Source organism: Macrobrachium nipponense, chromosome 5 (assembly GCF_015104395.2).
Source record: "Macrobrachium nipponense isolate FS-2020 chromosome 5, ASM1510439v2, whole genome shotgun sequence".
Taxonomy (NCBI): domain Eukaryota; kingdom Metazoa; phylum Arthropoda; class Malacostraca; order Decapoda; family Palaemonidae; genus Macrobrachium; species Macrobrachium nipponense.
This window is the reverse complement of record NC_061107.1, coordinates 76,768,112-76,787,550: the sequence shown is the minus strand read 5'-3', so window position 1 is coordinate 76,787,550 and position 19,439 is coordinate 76,768,112. Positions and strand designations below refer to the sequence as shown.

Sequence of the window (19,439 nt, the reverse complement as noted above, 5' to 3'; positions counted from 1 at the left end):
TACTGGCTAGTACAGGGACGCCTTGCGCATGTATACTTTCATTCATTTTTTATCCCGATCGGTAAGACCCCAGAGGGACGATAAGGGAGGACAGCTCCCTCGCTGTGGTCTTCCATCCTTCGCACAGAAGAAGGGCTGCAGCAGCTGCAACCTGGAATACTGGAACAACTTAGACATTTATTGTTTCCCGGTTGTTCCTCGTTTTAGTTTTCTGTAAAAGAAAACTATCGAGTCGGCTTTGTTTGTCCACACTTTATTCTGTCCATACTCAGATCTAAACATCAAACATCCCAAATTGCAGCCCTCCAGCCTCAGTAACTTTAATTTTATTTAAGGATAAAGTTAGCCAATCTTGCGCCTGGCGAAGATAAAGGTCAGGACACCACCGGACCGGGGTTAAATTCTCATTGGCTGCGACTCATACAGCATTATGTCGAGAGCACCAAAAGATATATCTGTTTTCGGTGGCCTTGATTATACGTTGTATAGAAAAGTCAATTGCGCCGAAGTTTCTTCGGCACATTATTTAATTTCTTCTTTCTTTTTTTCCAGTAGCAGATATTAACTCACCTTACAACTGAGTATAATTACGACGAATATGAATTTACAAAAGACCTTCGTAAAGCAGAGAATCCAAGAAAACAGCTGCATTTCTGATGTGTAATATTCTTGTTTAATATTTCCTTTATTCTTTTTTTCCCGGCATATTCAAGTTTAGTTTCTAAGCGTTTTCGAATACAGATATCTACCAGTTCGGATTCTTTGCTTTGCATATTTGAATCTTTTGTAATATGAAAACTCTCTCTCTCTCTCTCTCTCTCTCTCTCTCTCTCTCTCTCTCTCTCTCTCTCTCTCTCTCTCTCTCTCTCTCTCTCTCTCTCTCTCTCTCTCTCTCTCTCTCCAACCCTATTGTGTTCATGCGAGAGAGAGAGAGTGGGAAGGGACAGTTGCATAAATACAGTATAATGGAAGTCAGATTAAACAGCGATTATGAAAATGAAATCGAATCCTCGTGATGATGCATTAGCCGTCATAATTAAGGTAATACACAGATGACCCCGTTGCATTAACAAGTAGCGGGGAGAGAAGGCGGCTTCTCCTCATTTGTTTATTCTGGGGAGATTGACGGCTTCCAGGGTAAATATTGGCCGGAAAATAGTGAGGGGGTAAAACAAAGTAAGTGCCATAGACAAACTTTGATGGGGTTATGAATGTTTCAGATTCTGAGTGACGAATATTTCGCAAAGCGAATAGGGTGATTGTCTACTTATATATATATATATATATATATATATATATATATATATATATATATATATATATATATATATATGTGTGTGTGCATGTACAAATATAGATACTCTTCCTACGAGACAATATCGAATGGAGAGGGAACCTACTACCTAATCTGTGTTATATAAAAAAAAGGAAATATATATATATATATATATATATATATATATATATATATATGTGTGTGTGTGTGTGTGTGTGTGTGTGTGTGTGTGTGTGTGTGTGTGTGTGTGTGCGCACGCACACACGCACACACACACACCCGTAGATTGGTGTCACTTGAATCGGTCTCAAAAGGCCGCTTCTTAGAACCTACCCCTCTGAAAATGGCAGAGATCATTCCTGTGGAAACGCGTAAGAAGGAAAGTAAGTTTACCAAACATTGGTCGGTTCGTGTTAAACCTGGGGCGTAACAATAACGACGGTAGTCTACGTCTACGATATATATAGTAATCGTTAAAAGTAGGTAGTTAAGGGGAGATAACGTGTACAGTACCTGAGTCCGGGAAAGATATGCTTTTACACTCGCTGATTTACGTAGTTGTATCTACGATCATTTTTCTTTTCTGTTCCAGTAAGTGATCTCATCTTTTTTGCATTTAGCATTGCCTCCTGTTACTTCTTTCAAATGAACACTATATTCTTTGGAAGCTTGAATTTCAAATCAACTGTGCCCGTTTGGCTTTTCCATGTGACTATGGCTCATCTTCTGAATAATAATAATAATAACAATAATAATAATGGAATGAATTTGCAAAAGCACGATCTACCTTCCTTCAGTCTTATCTAACTTCCTTGCGGTAAGCAAATTCTTGGGATGTATGCTGATACTGTACTAGTCCTTTTTATTATTATTATTATTATTATTATTATTATTATTAGCCATGCCCCTTGGTTAAGTTAACTTCCGGTAAGAGGCGCGTCTTAGCCCCTCTTTTGGGGTTTTATACCCCATTCTTTGGCCTTCCCCTTCTCTGTAGCTATTTCACGAGTCTATGACTATACTCTATTTTTTTTTTCCATCTGTCCACCCGCCTGTGGTGTTTGCGTACGGTAACACTGTGTCCTGGGCTTTAGATAGTTACGCTGTGTGTAAGTTTTATGTAAATAAAAGGATACCTGGATGTACATTTGCAACTGAAAAGTGTTTTAATAATTTACTGTATGCGAATTACAACGTTAATATTCGAAATAGGATATTATTATAATTGTTGAATGTAAGCTGAATGTAACTATCTAAAGCCCGGACGCACTGTTACCATACGCAAACACCACAGGCGGGTGGACAGATGGAAAAAAGCAGAGTATAGGTGAGGTCGTTACATGGTCTTTGCTTTATCGGACTCTCTTTCAGTAATAATGGATAAGTAAACATATAAAGAAAAATACGACGAGGTACAAACCAAATTCCGCCGAGACCTCTCAGTTGTTAATTATTGTACTATATGCAATATTCCGGACTCGTATGTGTTAATGTGGTATACACAAAATTAGCTTGTTGTGTAACCTTTGTCCCTTAAAAGTCAAACATGGCCAACTTAATTTTAAAAGAATTGCCGTTGTGATTTTTCAATATGAAAAGGACATCGCAGATACGTAACTAGCAACGAAACGTTTAAATTACATTATTTGTACCCGATACCCGATCTCTTTCATAATATAAACACGAGCAGACACTGTTAAAACATACCACGATCCCACCTTCGTCGTCGGAAAGAAAAATTCTAAATATCGCAAAAGTTCTGGGGGTAAGAATTAGCAACGGAGGAAAATCCCCTGACAAACTGGTGCGTCAGTTTATATTCTGAGCATTTTGGGAGAAAAATTCCGCGCCTCCCTGAATAATACCGCACGTTATACAAAACTTTTCAGCTGGGTAACTGGTTACTTCGGTTCGCTGCTCTGCCAAAGCATTTGGCGAGCACATCCCATTTTACGAACCTATTTTTATATATACAAAAGTGTATATTTTATGGAAACCTCTGTAATTTAGCACCGATATGACTCATGTAAAAACTAATGCTTTCGTCTGTAATCGAAGAATTAATGAGGGAAGTTGCGTGTACGTTATACACACACACACACACACACACACACACACACATATATATATATATATATATATATATATATATATATATATATATATATATATATATGTGTGTGTGTGTGTATATGTGTGTGTGTGTTGATTATTTTAAGGAAACGTCTGTAATTTAGTACCGATATGACTCATGTAAAAACTAAATGCTTTTCCTCTGTAATCGAAGAATTAATGAGGGAAGTTCCGTGTACGTATATATATATATATATATATATATATATATATATATATATATATATATATATATATATATATATATATATATATATATATATATATTATATATAAAGTTTTGATTATTTTACGGAAGCCTCTGTAATTCAACACTGGTATGACTCATGTAAAACTAAATGCTTTCCTCTGTAATCGAAGAATTAATTAGGGAAGTTGCGCGCATATTTTATATAACGCTATTTTAAAGTTAACTAGTATAGCGTAACTGAGAACTTGCCGGGTGCATATGGCACAGTGTCTAGATTTCCCTTTTCAGTTATAAAAATTTAGCCTAGTTTTCTCAATATTGTCCATAATTTATCACTCCATCCAGTATTTAACTTTATTGTGCGGTAGAGATTAAAATTAGTTTTGTTGCTCAGCTTGGAAAAAAGGCAGTTAATCTTACCGAACAGCAGAGTACGAAATCATTTTACCTGAAGTGCTAAATCGTCTTCTTTCCACTTCCTCATTCAGCTTTTTGCTGAAAATAAAATTTAGATATTCCTATGAATCACCGAGTCTTACCATTGTGGTACCTGTTCGTTCAACCTTCTTAAATATTCTTAAATATTTAAAAAGAGTTATTTGTTTCTATTAAATGAATCATAACTGCCGCAGATAAACGAAGGCGATTCACTCTCACAAACTTTGCACACCTAAGAAACAAACAAACAAACTGTGACTCGCACGGTGCAAATGCAATCAGCATGACGGCAATGCGTTTAACGTCTCTCACATAAATTACGAATTAGCAAGTGTGATTTCCACTGACCAATGCAAGCAATCCTGGTGCATTCCCCCGCAGCGCCTTTGCAATTTCCAGCAACGAAACTTGTTCAGGAATAAAGTTCTCTCTCTCTCGATTTAATCGTCGTGCAAAATCCAAAATCCATTCATTCATAACGAGAGCGACGTTCTTGTTGAAGAGAGATTACCGGTAAGGTATTTCCCGTGACGTTCCCACACTTCTGGAAATGTTGGCCGCCAGTGCTCACCCCGGGAAGTTGGGTCTCTAAGATAAGCCGTTTCCAGAGGTAACAGACTTCCACACCTGTCCTCCGCCACAGCTGGAACAACACTGCTGGAAAGCTCCCGCGAGTACTCGATTTAGACTCGCCGAGTCTTCCATGCATTGGTCTTGCGAGTGCCACCGAGAGAGAGAGAGAGAGAGAGAGAGAGAGAGAGATGAGAGACCGGAGAGAGAGAGAGAGAGGGTGGGGGGGAAAGAAAGGACCATCGCCACACCTGGTCAGTGCCGCGAATGTGACTCTCGTCCAGTGGTTCTGAATTGGTTCATGCTAAATGGAGTTAAAGGTGTAGGCAAGATGCGTTTGCGGATATCACCTGAGCATCCAGGAGGAGGACAGGTGTTCATTAGATGGAAGGAAGGAAAAATGGTCATGATTATGATAAAGATGACACTTGGCTATAACGAAGAATTTAACCTAAATAAAATATATCTAAATGTCTGTTCATAGGACGCGTTTGTAGTCCCATAAAATGTCCCCAAAGGACAAGCAAATAGTATTTAAAATGATGAAAGTATTGACGAGTTGCTGATGATGATAATCCAAACAAAAACTTCTTTCAGTTTTCTTCTGAAGATTGGAAAAGAAACCCACAAAATCACTGTATAAAACAAAATGTAAATACTTATAAGTAAACACTTTATACACTGATTTTGTGGGTTTCTTTTTCGAGGATGATAATGCAAACAGAAATGACTGACCATTGTTAAGTAACGGTGGGAGTAAAGCCAACCGCCACCTTGCAAGGTTTGCCATAACTGCAATGGAATAGCAAGGGAAGGCATGAATAATTTGTCCTTCCTTCTGGTTAAAGCTTACGTACGGCCGAGATGCTTTTATAAAGCTCAGTTCAGATCTCGCCTCCGCTGCCATAATACCTTTCCTTTGTTTCAGGAAGGCCACTTATTCACTTTGCGTGTCTGCATGCGCGTGCGCAAGCACGTCCACGAAAGAATGCTCGCAGGAATGTGTGTGTGGGTGTCTTCATGTATATATATATACATAAATGAAACTGTAATAGCCACAAATACCTCTTAACTTCTTGAATTATTCGCTTTTTTTTTTTGGATACGCTTGTCACTTCAAGAAGTTAAGAGGGCATTGTGGATATTACAATTTCATATGTATCTGGTAAAACAAATGACGAGTAGATTCTACATATACATACATATGTAGAATCTACTGGTCCTTTTTTATACCAGATACATATGCGATTGTGGCTATTACAATTGCATACATATATATGTTTATACTCATATATTTATGCCAGTAGGCTGGAAACTCCATGAATGTAGATCACCACCAACTGCAACCTTCAAATGGACGTTTCGACTTAGCAGACACTTCGGGAAGACAAGACGTCAGAAGTCGGGGAAACGCCCTAGCATACCACTGTAGATGAATGTAGCAATATATATATATATATATATATATATATATATATATATATATATATACATATACATATACATATATACACACATACACAAATAGGGTGGGTGTCTGTCTGTGTGTTTAAGAGAGGCGAGAGAATGGGAGACAGAGACCTATTTGGTATGATTGAAAACTAGAAGTCATACTGTATAACGCCTCTTTGTAGTGAGCTAGGTTGAAAATTTCTCGACCTTATTGATAAGTGACTCTGACCTTACAAAGTGAGGTCATTGCGAGAATGTGTGAGGGGTAAAATCGACCTGAAGAGTGACCTGTCTGGTAACCTTTAATTCGAGATAACCTTGTCGCAGAAGGCTTGTGAGACTCCCCATTGGAAAACAAGGCAAAGTATATCTTAGTTTAACCAGACCACTGAGCTGATTAACAGCTCTCCTAGGGCTGGCCCGAAGAATTAGATATTTTTCACGTGGCAAGGAACCTATTGGTTACCTAGCAACGGGACCTACAGCTTATTGTGGGATCCGAACCACATTGTATCGAGAAATTAATATTTAATCACCAGAAATAAATTCCTCTGATTCCACGTTGGCAGAGCGGCCCCCCATTGGAAAGGTGATGGATTATTCCATAATAGCAAAACTTGGTTAGAACATTTAATGATCTCATTATCATGTTGTTTTGGTCTAAGCGGCATTATTGCAAAACGGACAGAGAGGCTGATTTTACTTATTTTTGTAACCTTTGAGGTGAAGTATCCAGATTCTGCCGAGGATTGCGTGACATTTCATAAGGGAGATTATTTTTTCATGTGTTAAATAAACTAAGTTACAAAAATTTAGGGCATCTGAATTACGAGATTATCAATGTTTTGTATTCCTTAATGTGAGAAACCTCGAGGCATTAGAGGTTGCGTGAAACCCACGTCGAAGAAGCCATTCTTTCTTACAAACTTTGGAGTAGGCGAGAAGAGTTTGCGAACTCATAATCACGTGATTATGACGTCACGGAAGGATTATAGTTACAACCCTAATATGAGAGAATCATAAGGAGTAGAGACGTGTGTAATCTCTCACTCTAAACCGCAATGTTTGCTCACTGTTCTCCACCACGTTGAGTTGAAATGAATGCAGAATTTAGGCCAAAGGCCAAGCACTAGGACCTACGAGGTCATTCAGCGCCGAAGCAAAAAATGTCAGTGAAAGGTTTGAAAGGTTTAACAGGAGGAAAACCTCTCAGTTGCACTGTCAACTAATTGATAAGAGAGGGTGGACAGTAAGATGGAAGAATGATGACATGGTATGGTTTAAAGTGGGTGGCTCAGACTCAAGTAAATGAGATAGATAGATAGAAGTTTATTGACCACAACATATACAGTTACTAACATTACAAGCTCTTAAATATGGTTCAACGAAAGGACATCAAAATGCTCATATAAATCTTCAGAATAAAAAAAACGCACCTAAACTACAACACTTGAAGCCATGTTATATAATATTTTCAGCATATTAATTTTTGCAATTAAAATTGTAAATGCGACTAAATAAACGAAAACCTTAACTACTACGACTAAATATATTCTAGGAAAAATAAAATAATCATACAATCAAGAGGCAAAATGAGCTCTCTTGGTAAACATTGATGAAAAGGAACCGAAGGCTGCAACAGATTGAAGGAATTTTCGTTGGATAAAAAAAAATACTGTGTCGCTCACCACCTCAGGAAATTTCATAGCCTCATTATCTTTCAATTTATGTCTTTGCGGAGACATCATGGTGGGATTGGAAGAGTTAAATAACCCGTTTTGTAATTTTATGGTGTGAAGTGAGAGTAGATCGTTAAGCGTTACTATGGCCCGCCCTTGGAAACTCATCGATTTGCCACAAGTAGAGGATTAGGCAGAAACTGAATAGCCTCATTACCACGAGTTTTAAGGTGTCAAATTGGTTGAAGTATCCTGTTTCTAATCGTTAATATAAACGATGATACGGGAGGCTGTATTTCTGCACGTTGGCAAGATACAGTTGTCTGTAATTGGAAAAGGTCATTTTGACCATACCATCATTATCACGTGATCAAGAGGTCAAAGAGGAACGCTATTGAAATGGAAAACTGCGCATTTTCCAGCTTGAATTTAACCACGAAAGATTTTTGCTCCTCCCAGAGCCTGAGATGTCTTTGTATTGAGACTATCATCACCCCTGGCTCATTAGTTGTGCTTGACTCTCAAAGTGAGGTAAGTAAATGAATGCCGGAAACCAATCAGCGGGTTGACATCGCTGGCCGCGAGTTCAATTCTCGGGCATTCCACTGAGGGGCCAAAAGATGTGTTTTTCTGGTGATAGAAGTTCACTCGGCGTGGTTCGGAGGTCACGTCAAGCCGTTGGTCCCGTTGCTGAATCATCCACTGGTTCCATGCAAACGTACAAAACATCATACAAACAAACAATCGGCCGGTTGGCAAACGATGAGACATGACCCTCCTGCCATTGACACTCAGAAAGCTAAATAAAGCTGAAGAGCCAGAAGAGAAAGGGGTCACGCTAAGTCTCGCCTCTGTCGTCCATCGAAGCAGTGGATTTCACAGTCATTCAGCTCAACTCCAAAAGGTGTTGCCAGTCTGTATATGATCTCCAGGGTGAGGCTGCGAGCCCCATAGCTCTATTCCTACGGATGATCTTGTGTGGCTTAGGCGACGGCACGTAGTAGCTCGCCCTCCTTCCCGGTCACCCATCCAGGTACTGTCCAGATATGGCGTTTGCCTAACTTCGCTGGGGAAAATACGGGTGCAGCTATCGTGCTTTTAGCGTTTCTCTTTAATCAGGAAAAGGGAATCTGTGTTTCCGTGAAATATATATCCTGTAACGACTGCCTGGAAGCACACCTCCACGGGATTAGGCTTCTAAACTGTAAGACCAGTAAAATATATCTGAACTGAATTATAAATAAGGAAATCCAAAATAAAATAAATAAATAAAATAAAGTTAAACCTGCCGGAAATTTTGTCACTGGGGTATGACGATACATCAAATATACATTTAAAATTTCGGTCATTGGACAGGAAGCGTTACAACGTGAACGAAAAGAAAATATCAAAACTAAAATTAGTTGAGTCAGGATTATGTTCATACTCAATCGATTTTCAGACATTACTTGGATTTTTAACTTTTGATGGTCTAAACCGTATGAATATCTACCGTAGTTAAGTGGGCGATGTTTTTATAAGTGTAAAAATGATGGGGCAATAGCAGTCGCGGTGCACTGTAGGCATTACTCAAGGTTCTTTGCAGCGTCCCTTCGGCCCCTAGCTGCAACCCCTTTCATTCCTTTAACTGTACCTCCGTCGTTATTCTCTTCCTTCCATCTTAAGGGTCCAGCCTCTACTAACAGTTGATTCATAGTGCAACTGCTTTGAGGTTTACCTCCTGTTACACCTTTCAGACTTTCTTACTGTCAATATCGTTTTCAGCGCTGAATGACCTCATACGCGAAAGCGCTTGGCCTTTGGCTTAAGTTCTGTAATACAATAAAGTCCGTATATTTTGCGTACGAAGGGAAATAGTTTTAGTATGCCCTGCTACATGAAGTGAACAAACATAAGGTGGATTCAGTAAGGTTGTTTTAGTGAAACAAGAATTGCCAACTATATATGTATATAATATATATATATATATATATATATATATATATATATATATATATATATATATATATATATATAATATATATATACTATATCTATATATATATATATATATATATATATATATATATAAGCCAGTCAGTGAATGTACAATAAACACTAAAATTTATTGTTGTTCAGCTTGAATGCTAATATGGAATAAACAGACTTGGAAACTGCTGAGTAAGAGACGATTAGTTGAAAACGTATTCATATTAATTTGGCTCCCGCAAAACTTCATTCTTACGCACAAACAAAATGAGACGAATGACCGAACTAGACCAGTGAACTTTGTCTGCGTCAAGATGCAAAAAAAAAACTCGCGTTCCATTCCTCGGGAGAAGATTTCCCCCCGAAATCCCCGAAAGAAATAAAAAAAAAAAGAAAAAAGTGGAATGAATAACACTGAACAAGCAAGCCGGCCGACCTCGCTCTAATCGATAACCATTTGCATTAAGCTGGAAATGGAAGAAACTGGCGGTGTGTGTGTGTGTGTTTTATTTTTTTTTTTTTTTTGTGGTGGGGGGGGGGGGGGGTGGCCGGTGGGCGGCGACTCGAATCGTGGATCGTGGTCTCTGCAGTAGCAGCAGCACCCTCTTTCGTTTCCTCCTTCGCCATTTCTCTCTCTCTCTCTCTCTCTCTCTCTCTCTCTCTCGGACGGGAAACCTTTTTAATGTTACCTGTAATTACTGCGTACCAGAAATGAACCCAGGTAATCCACTTAAAAGAGAGCAGCAGCCCCGATCAAGGAAAAAAAGGGTGACCAGAGGGCGATTGGTCGGAGCTGAGGGATTAACGTCGGATTTGCTTTTTTTTATAATCGTAATGTTCTTGTCGGCATGATTAGTTTTCGTTTCATAAGCTCTCTCAGGTGTATGTATATATATGTATGTATGTATATATATATATATATATATATATATATATATATATATATATATATATAGATTGGCAATGTCCTTGCCTTTCAATTGAAAGAGCTGGGTTCGATCTTTATGTGAGTCAGAAATTTAATTATATATATATATATATATATATATATATATATATATATATATTCATATTTATATTTATATATATACAGATATATGTGTATATTATATGTGTATATGTATATATATATACACACTAATGTGTATGCATGTATGTGCGACGTGTGTATTTGTGCATACACGAATAGGTCAAGATGATGATAGTTATATATCCGTTGCAACTTCCCAATAAATATGCTCATGGGTAAATAATCAAATATTTCATTTTCACAAAAATGGTGATTTAATGTTAGTTTTAAACGAAATAAGAAGAAAATTAAAGATAAAAGCACACACACACACATACTAAAGGATTCTTATAACCACACGAAGCCTGACAAAACGCCACGCATTAACATCATCAATCTGATGAACTAACATTATTAAGGAACATGTTTCTTCTTCTTGCCGTCATGTTCAGAATATGACTCTTCTTCCACTTCCATGACGACGGCTAGTTTTGGCGTCACTACTTTATTCCACGGGTTGGATTCCTCCAGCAGTTGATCGTACAAGGTACTGCTACATCCTGGCAGGAAAAGCACTGGGTCGCTCTGCACGGTTGCTGATGGTTGAGGAACCCCAACGGGTGTCATCCCGTGGTTGTTAATGACGTTCGGTAATGCGTTGGTCGAATGGAGCAGTGTTGATCTGGTAGGCAGGGTGCTGCTGATGGTTTCCGGTGACGTCATCGTTGCACAGGATGGCTGAGAACTGGTGGTGATTAGTGGTCTCACCTTCTGCTCGATTGCAAAAAAAAGTAAATGTATGATAATAATAATAATAATAATAATAATAATAATAATAATAATAATAATAATAATAATAATGATGATGATGATGATAATAATGATAATATATGCTGGAGGTAAACCCTCTTTTAAACATGTTTTATTAAAAGTATTGCTGCCTCAGCTGCGTTAATTTTGTAAAGGTTCTTCTCTATTTTTCTAAACAATAATTAGAAAAATAGAGAAGAACCTTCATAAAATTAACGCAGCCGAGGCAGCTATTACTTTTAATACAACAACAACAACAACAACAATAATAATAATAATAATAATAATAATAATAATAATAATAATAATCATAATAATATAATAATAATAATAATAATAATAATAATAATGAAATGTTAATTTAAAAAAGAATGGAAATGTGAACTGGATGAGGGCATGAATATAGTTTATCACAACTAAAATGACTACGACGATTTTCTTGATCATATTTTTCTTTGAATATTGATTTTTTTAACGGTTTTCGCCTATCCGTCATGTTAAATACCTTGGATATGTATTCAAGAAGTCTTCTCTTTTTAATGCCTGTAACTATTTTTATATTATAGGCAAATAAAATTTTCGTCTAATTATGATATGAAATTATGACTGTTGTCCTAAAATAAGTTAGTAGTTCATTACTTCAGTGTAGTACTCAAGGCAATTGGGGATACGAAATCTCGTAGTATACAGAAGCTTTTGTGAGCAATTTATGCCATCAATATCTCCCACCATATAACTGAATGGAATTCAAAGAGTTCCTCTGCATTTAATGTTATTGTGGGATACTAAGGATTTCGGAAAGAGGTCCCAACAGACGCAATATTATTAGTTAAGTAACTATTACAAATGGCTAGTGCAACTAAGTAAATGGAAAGTGATGAAAAATGGCTACATTTTCATGAGGTTTCCATTACTATAGTAGATTCACATCACCCGTACATATGATGTCTAGGCCAGTCCCTTACGATGCTCCTGATTGGCTGTTGATAAGCCACTCACAGGGCTGGAAACTCTGTCTCTCGAGAGAGTATTCACATAGGCAGGATGTATGTTCCACCTCTCCTGAGGGACACTTTTGAAAGACGTATCCCTCAGGAGCGGTGGAACATACATCCTACCTATGTGAACTCTCGAGAGAGACGGAGAGTTTCCAGCCCTGTGATTGGCTTATCGACAGCCAATCAGGAGCGTCGTAAGGGACTGGCCTAAACATCATATACACGGATGATGTGAATCTTCTATAACTGTTTTACTAGCGTTTTTAAGTCTATTGAATCTCCTGACTTTTCTCCGTTTATTATAGGGTAAAGTATCCATCTCTTTTAATGTGTCTTTCAGGAGACAGCATAATTATGCAGAAAAGTCAAGCAACCCCAAACGAAATTCGGGTAAAAGTTTTGCCCACAGTCTTGGGACTGAATGTGGTTCACATCCGGCAGCGGCTTCTAAATGAAGATTGTGACCGGAGGTGTTTTTTTTTTTTAAATGCTACCTCGCGTCCTGTTACCCTCACACACCGTCACTTGTCTGGTCATGAGGAGCTTTCAGATTCCAGTGAAATGCATCAATAGAAGGTTTGGTTTTGCCTTAAGGTGAGATCTCCATCTCTGCATCGTGGTGGCTGTTTCATTGAACTCCTCCCCGTAGGGTGTTAGTGCCGTCAGTGGACCTCATGGGGTGCACTGTAGGCATTACCTCAGGTTCTTTGCAGCGTGCCTTCGGCCCCTAGCTGCAACCGGTTTAGTTCCTTTTACTGTACCTCCTTTCATATTCTTTTCCTTCATCTTACTTTCCACCATCTCCTAACACTTGATTCATAGTTACAACTGCTGTGAGGTTTTCCTCCTGTCACACCTTTCATAGGTCCCAGTGCTTGGCCTTTGGTCTTAATTCTGTGTTCAACTCAACTCAATTCATCAAACTCCTGTTCTCGGTATACCATACTTTTCATAAAACGAGGCGTTCTTTGTGTATGGACCACATATAATTTAGAGGCTGAATTTAAATCTGGTCTTTTATCATCCATGCTCTTCCATGTTCCTTGGCGAGCTTTAATTTACCATCACCAGCATTTATACACAAATTACTGAGCTTTATTCAAAACGTTCACTTGCTTTGTGAAAGCTTTATATGCCCGGTGATTAATTGTAAGAAATCATTTCACTGAACATAAGGATTGTCATATGTTCCCTTACTTTAGATGATCTGATGCAAGGCTTTGTAACTTGAGGTAGAAACTGTCTGTAGCTCTGCTGTAGAAGACTGTAGAGGATGGGGTTGAGGGCTGAAGCACACAGAGTCAGCGACTGCAAACTGTAGTGAGTGTAGCTGTACGCCCTGCGAGCCCCCGCCTCGCTCTTATCGGAAGGTTGGGGTACCAGAAGAAAAATCCAGGATGGTATTCTCAGTACCAGGAAATTGATCATCATAGCGCAGACTGTGATCATCACCTGGAAAAAAAAAGTAGTATCAATGATTTAGGTGAAGGGCAGGATATCCAATGTCATTTTGTGAGGCTTGGAAAAGCTCATTCATTTTTAGGTCAACAGAAAATAAATTCTGCTGCTTAAACGTAATATTTTTCGCATTCGTTGTTTTTTTTTCTTATTTCTTTTTATTAGTTTTACCCGACTAAATGAAACTCAAAAGTTTTTTTTTTTTTTTTTGACTCGACTAAGAGAAATCGAAGTTTTTTTTTTTTACTCTGCTAACAGGATTCGAAAGTTTTTTTTTTTTTTTTTTTTGTTTTGACTCGGCTAACAGGATTCGAAAGTTTTTTTTTTTTTTTTTTTTTTTTTTGACTCGGCTAAGAGAAACTCGAAAGGAAGTTCTTGTAAAGACTCTAAACTAAACTGACTTCAGAAAGAGGCAGCATCATATTACCTTCCGCTTCCGGGCGAGCTGCCTAGCATCGGTGACCCCGACGGAGCGTCGCTGGATTAAAAAATGCATGAGGAATCCGTACGTCACGAGGAAAGTAAACAGCATCGGCACGATGATGGCGCACACCAGACCCACTTCGAAGAAGTAGATCTGATCTCCGTCTGACCAGCAGAAGTACTTGTCGCAGTGGATGTCCTCCAGGTAGATGGTCCCGTTCGTGTAAGTGAAATACGGTCCCTTCAGTCCGTAGAATATGGTGTACGGAGCGCTTATTCCTGAAATGGATTCGGAAGGAGAACATACAGCTTTTTTCCACATTTTATTTTCATTTTATCTCTGTTGAACTGCTGGAGACAGCGGTTGTATGTTCCTTCATTGCAATGATGGATGGCATTATTTCTGTTAATGCAGACACTTGCAAATATCGCTAATCATTATTCGAGACAAAATAGCGTCTTTTGAATGCGGGGTAGGTTTAGCTATTCAGATAAATGACCCAGTATGAGATTTTTAAAAAAATACAGTTCGACATAATTTTTTTTTTTTTTTGGCTTACCACAAGAAACGATCGTAATGAACATCATATAGAGAATGACCTCCGTGCCCGCCCATTCGGGGCGCAGCCGCCTCAGGGGCGCCTGCACGATTCCCAAATACCGGTCGACAGCGATGGCCATGATCACGTTGCCGTTGGCCAGAACTGCCGTGGCCTGCAGGAATCCCCCCGCTTTGCAGGCTAAGCCTCCCAGAATCTGTTGAAAGTGTGCAACTGTTAGTTGAATGCTTCGGATTAAAGAATTTTCCGTGATTTATGGGTTTCGGGGTGAAAGCGAGAGCCATTCCGAAATCCAGTGGATTCGGGGGGCTTATTTCACCTGCAGGTGGGGCGTAGAGCCACCTGGAAATGTCGGAGGTTGCTGTCTATTTTTGGCATTTAAGTACATGCACGATGTTTAGAAATCATCTAGGTATTCAGTATAACAAAGAAGCTGACTTATGGTATTGATTAAACACGAAATCGGTGTGAGTGTGAGCGAGGAAATACCCTTTCAGATAACGCTTCTTCAATATGTCGCCCCCGTAGGGGGTTAGTGCCGTCAGTGGACCTCATGCGGTGCACTGTAGGCATTACTTAAGGTTCTTTGCAGCGTCCCTTCGGCCACTAGCTGCAACCACTTTCGTTCCTTTTACTGTCCCTCCTTTCATATTTCCTTTCTACACCTTACTTTCCACCCTCTCCTATCACTTGATACATAGTGCAACTGCTTTGGTTTTCATCCTGTTACACCTTTCAAACCTTTTACTGTCCGTTTTCATTCCAGCATTGAATGACCTCATAGGTCCCAGTGCTTGGCATTTGGCCTAAATTCCGTATTCAACTCAACTCAACTTAAATATGTCCCTTTACCAACAAAATAAAAGATTGTGCTAAATGTTATACATTGACGGAATTTCGCAGACGACATCGATCCCTTTTAAACTCGAGTTTTCTCATCTCCATTTCCTCGCAATTTTTGTCGAATGGCGAATTTGAACGCCATTAACTTGAGAGCAGTTTTCACTCTTTACCCAACACCGACGAAAATATTTCATTCCCCCTCATTAATTCAGTCGCTGACACTCGGACTGTTTTCATTAAACTAAAGGGGCTGGTTTGGCCTCTCCTCCCTCTCGCTCTTGTAATTCCCTGAAATAAATTCCTCAGTTTGTTACAGTAATGATTCCACGAGTTTATCCTTTCTTAAAAGTCTCTATGACGTCCGATGTTGTCATTATCATAATAATAATAATAATAATAATAGTAATAATAATAATAATAATAATAATAATAATAATAATAATAATAATGTTTTATTGAAAGTAATTGCTGCCTCAACTGCGTTAATTTTATAAAGGTTCTTCTCTGTTTTTCCAATTATTTTTTTCTCATTGTTGCTTAAACTGGTAAGCAACGCACCGAAGGTTGGCATGTCTCAAAGAGGTAAATGTCAAAGTCGATTTTAATTTTATTAAAAATGCCGGGGGGTGGTAGTTAAATTTTCACGGTATATCCCGTAGAGTTTATTAAAGGTAAAATTCAATTCTATTCCTTTTGTGGGGTCGCGGCTTTAGATGACAACAAAATGTATTCATCCTTTCAGCAGTGTGATTCAGTATCACGCCACTGGTTTAAAAATCTCTATATAGCCTCTCATCCGCTTCATGCGCCTTCAACAGAGCCGAATGTCAAGGAACATTAATCCGACACAGTACATTCTAGGTCTTCCTCAATTCACCCCCCCCACCCCCCCCACCCCCCACCCCCCACCCCCCTCCCCCCAAAAAAACCGCTGCTGAATTAAACATCATCTTCTCCATTCACTTCTCTTCCAGTCAGTTTCTTTATGACTGAATCATCACAGTCCTCCTCATTATCTCAATGTTTGTTACTGTCGTTTTAAAATATTATGCAAAGAACACTAATTGCTTATTTCTTTTCGCAAATCATGTAATCGCGAAAATTTTTATTACTCCAAGCATAAATCTATTGAACAGCCACAAACACATCCCATCACGTCAAGGAAAAACTCCATACATCCAGGGAACAGGATTATAGAAGCCCTTCAACTGAAACGGACATGAGTCCCGAGTTCGATTCCCCGCTCTGCCAACGTGGAACCAGAGGAATGTGTTTCTGGCGACTAGAAATTAACTTCTCGATATAATGTAGTTCGTATCCCACAGTAAGCTGTACTTCGTCCGAAAGGCAAGTATCCAACTGGAGTTTGCTATTAACTAGTTATATTTATTAAAAGACGTTTAAATGGAAGCTTCAGTGCAATTGGAGTTTGCTATTGACCAATTATACTTATTATAAGACTTTTAAGTGGGAGATTCAATGCAATTTGAGTTTGCTATTTACCAGTATTACTTATTATGAGGCTTTTAAGTGGGAGATTCAATGCAACTTGAGTTTGCTATTAACCAGTCATACTTATTATAAGACTTTTAAGTGGGAGATTCACAGCACTTTGAGTTTGCTATTTACCAGTATTACTTATTATGAGGCTTTTAAGTGGGAGATTCAGTGCAATTAGAGTAACTGGTCATACTCATTGTACGACTTTTAAGTGGGAGATCCATACCGTGTGACTCACCCATGCAAAATTGTCGTTCCAGAGGCCTGGAAGATCGAAAAGCAGCAGCACAGCAGCAGTGAGGATATCGCTCACAGCCAGACATCCCAGGAGACAGCTCAATCGCCTACTTTGGTTCCTGTGGAATGCAGCGTCATTAAGTTGTGCAGCTATAGTTACTGATTTATTTATTTTCTTTTCTATTTCGATTATTATACTTATTATTATACTTATCAAAACCGTCGTCAGCAGTCTGTTGCTTTTGATTGGTATATTGGTCACTTATTTATTTATTTATTCTTTTTTTTATTATTTATATCAAAACTGTCGTCAGCAGTCTATTGCTTTTGGTTGGTATATTGGTCACTTATTTATTGATTTATTCGTTTTTTTTTTATTTATCTACCTCATCTTCAATGTCTTTATTGTTATCAAAACCGTCGTCAGCAGTCTATTGCTTTTGGTTGGTATATTGGTCACTTATTTATTGATCTATCCGTTTTTTTTTTTTTTTTTTTTACTTTCAAAATTTTTATTCTTATCAAAACCGTCGTCAGCAGTCTGTTGGTTACATTCTACTACCTTCGCTTGCGAAGTGATTATCATCGGCCATGAATTTTCAAGTTCAGATGTGGAAGTGAAAGCTGGATTTGTGATATGATCTAAAACGATTGTTTCTTTTTATCTAAAAACAAAAGTTGAAAGGTTTGTTAAGCATTTTTTTTTTGAGTCCGTGGCAGTGAATAAGTAGGCGTAATTACACTAAGACTCACACTTGCTATATATATATATATATATATATATATATATATATATATATATATATATATATATATATAATTCTATGATGTAGTATATCTTATATACAGTTTTAAGTTAAGACAGTTACCTTACTGGTTTTATTATTGGGTGTATATATTCGAGAGAATGAAAGTAAGTTGCTGACGATGTCTCCTCCAAATAAAACCACTTAAACATATACACAGAGATATACGCGTTGTATTGGCATGTGGTAAAATACCTTACCTAATCATGTATACTATGTAGAGCGTGGTCAGGCCTCCCATCAGCGTGATGAAGGCGAGAAAGGTGTCAAGGGCGGTGATGAGGACTTTGAACCAGGTGTCGAGTGGTCCTGGGTATTGTCTTGCAGTGGCGTTGTGCTCCATAGCCCAAAGTATGCAGTCTATCTGTACAAAAGTAATAGATAAATAATAATACGGGCAATGATGATTCACGTGATGTTGAAGAACAGTTGTTTTGCATCGAAAGTGCATTCATTGGTGTATCTGTATTATCTAGCAAGTTTTGTATATTATGAATTTAAATAAATAAATAAAAATACGACCACTGATGATTCACTTGAGGTGGAAGAACAGTTGTTTGCATCGAAGGTACATTCATTGGTGTATTTTTATTATTTAACAAATTGCAAATGCTATGAATTTAAATATGCAGTCTATCTGTAAAAAATATAAATAAATTAATAAATAAATAAATAAATAAAAGTAGGAGCAATGCTGATTCACGTGATGTGGGTGAACAATTGTTTGCATCGAATTCATTCATTGGTGTACATTTGTATTATCTAGCAAATTTTTATATATTACGAATTTAGTTCAGGATTTCTTGTAGTCCTCAAACGTATGGGATTCACGATGCATTTATGTTTGGATCTAAGTATACTAAAAGGTAGGAGTTTTGTACCGTATTTCCAGCAAGGTGAGTGATTCTCTCTCTCTCTCTCTCTCTCTCTCTCTCTCTCTCTCTCTCTCTCTCTCTCTCTCCTCATGCCTCTCTCTCGTCTCGCTTCCTCTCTCTCTCTCTCTCTCTCTCTCTCTCTCTCTCTCTCTCTCTCTCAATCAGTAATTTGAATGGCAGACTTGTTGCCAAAAGTCCCAGTTCATTCATGTTA

At 38.2% G+C, this 19,439-nt stretch overlaps 3 protein-coding genes across 9 annotated transcripts in view; 1 reads left to right on the top strand and 2 right to left on the bottom strand.

Annotated features, from left to right (window-relative positions):
• Positions 1-4,718, bottom strand: part of LOC135215421 (serine-rich adhesin for platelets-like) — a 31,094-nt gene extending 26,376 nt beyond the window's left edge. Inside the window, exon 1 of one of the 2 annotated variants that reach the window (XM_064250036.1) lies at positions 4,386-4,718. The gene's annotated coding sequence lies outside the window, so the exon portion shown is untranslated. The remainder of the gene's footprint in view (positions 1-4,385) is intronic. The other variant, XM_064250037.1, reaches the window with a different exon arrangement.
• The window catches only part of LOC135215424 (peroxisomal trans-2-enoyl-CoA reductase-like), a 468,052-nt gene that overhangs the window by 320,784 nt on the left and 127,829 nt on the right, over positions 1-19,439 (top strand). The gene's annotated exons all lie outside the window — the stretch shown is intronic.
• LOC135215310 (kiSS-1 receptor-like) lies at positions 10,928-18,709 on the bottom strand. Its single transcript, XM_064249869.1, has 6 exons — positions 18,551-18,709; positions 17,546-17,663; positions 14,965-15,160; positions 14,409-14,683; positions 13,721-13,975; positions 10,928-11,486 (listed from the first exon to the last, which is right to left on the bottom strand). Exons 1-6 carry the CDS (start codon positions 18,691-18,693, stop codon positions 11,130-11,132), a joined length of 1,344 nt encoding a protein of 447 aa, XP_064105939.1. The 5' UTR covers positions 18,694-18,709; the 3' UTR covers positions 10,928-11,129.

Coding starts and splice junctions, on each gene's coding strand:
- LOC135215310 (XM_064249869.1), bottom strand. CDS start 18,693: ATGGAGCACAACGCCACTGCAAGACAATACCCAGGACCACTCGACACC. Junction 17,664..18,550: donor TACATAGTATACATGATTAG/GTAAGGTATTTT, acceptor TGCATTCCACAG/GAACCAAAGTAGGCGATTGA. Junction 13,976..14,408: donor AGCTCGCCCGGAAGCGGAAG/GTAATATGATGC, acceptor TTTTTTTTCCAG/GTGATGATCACAGTCTGCGC.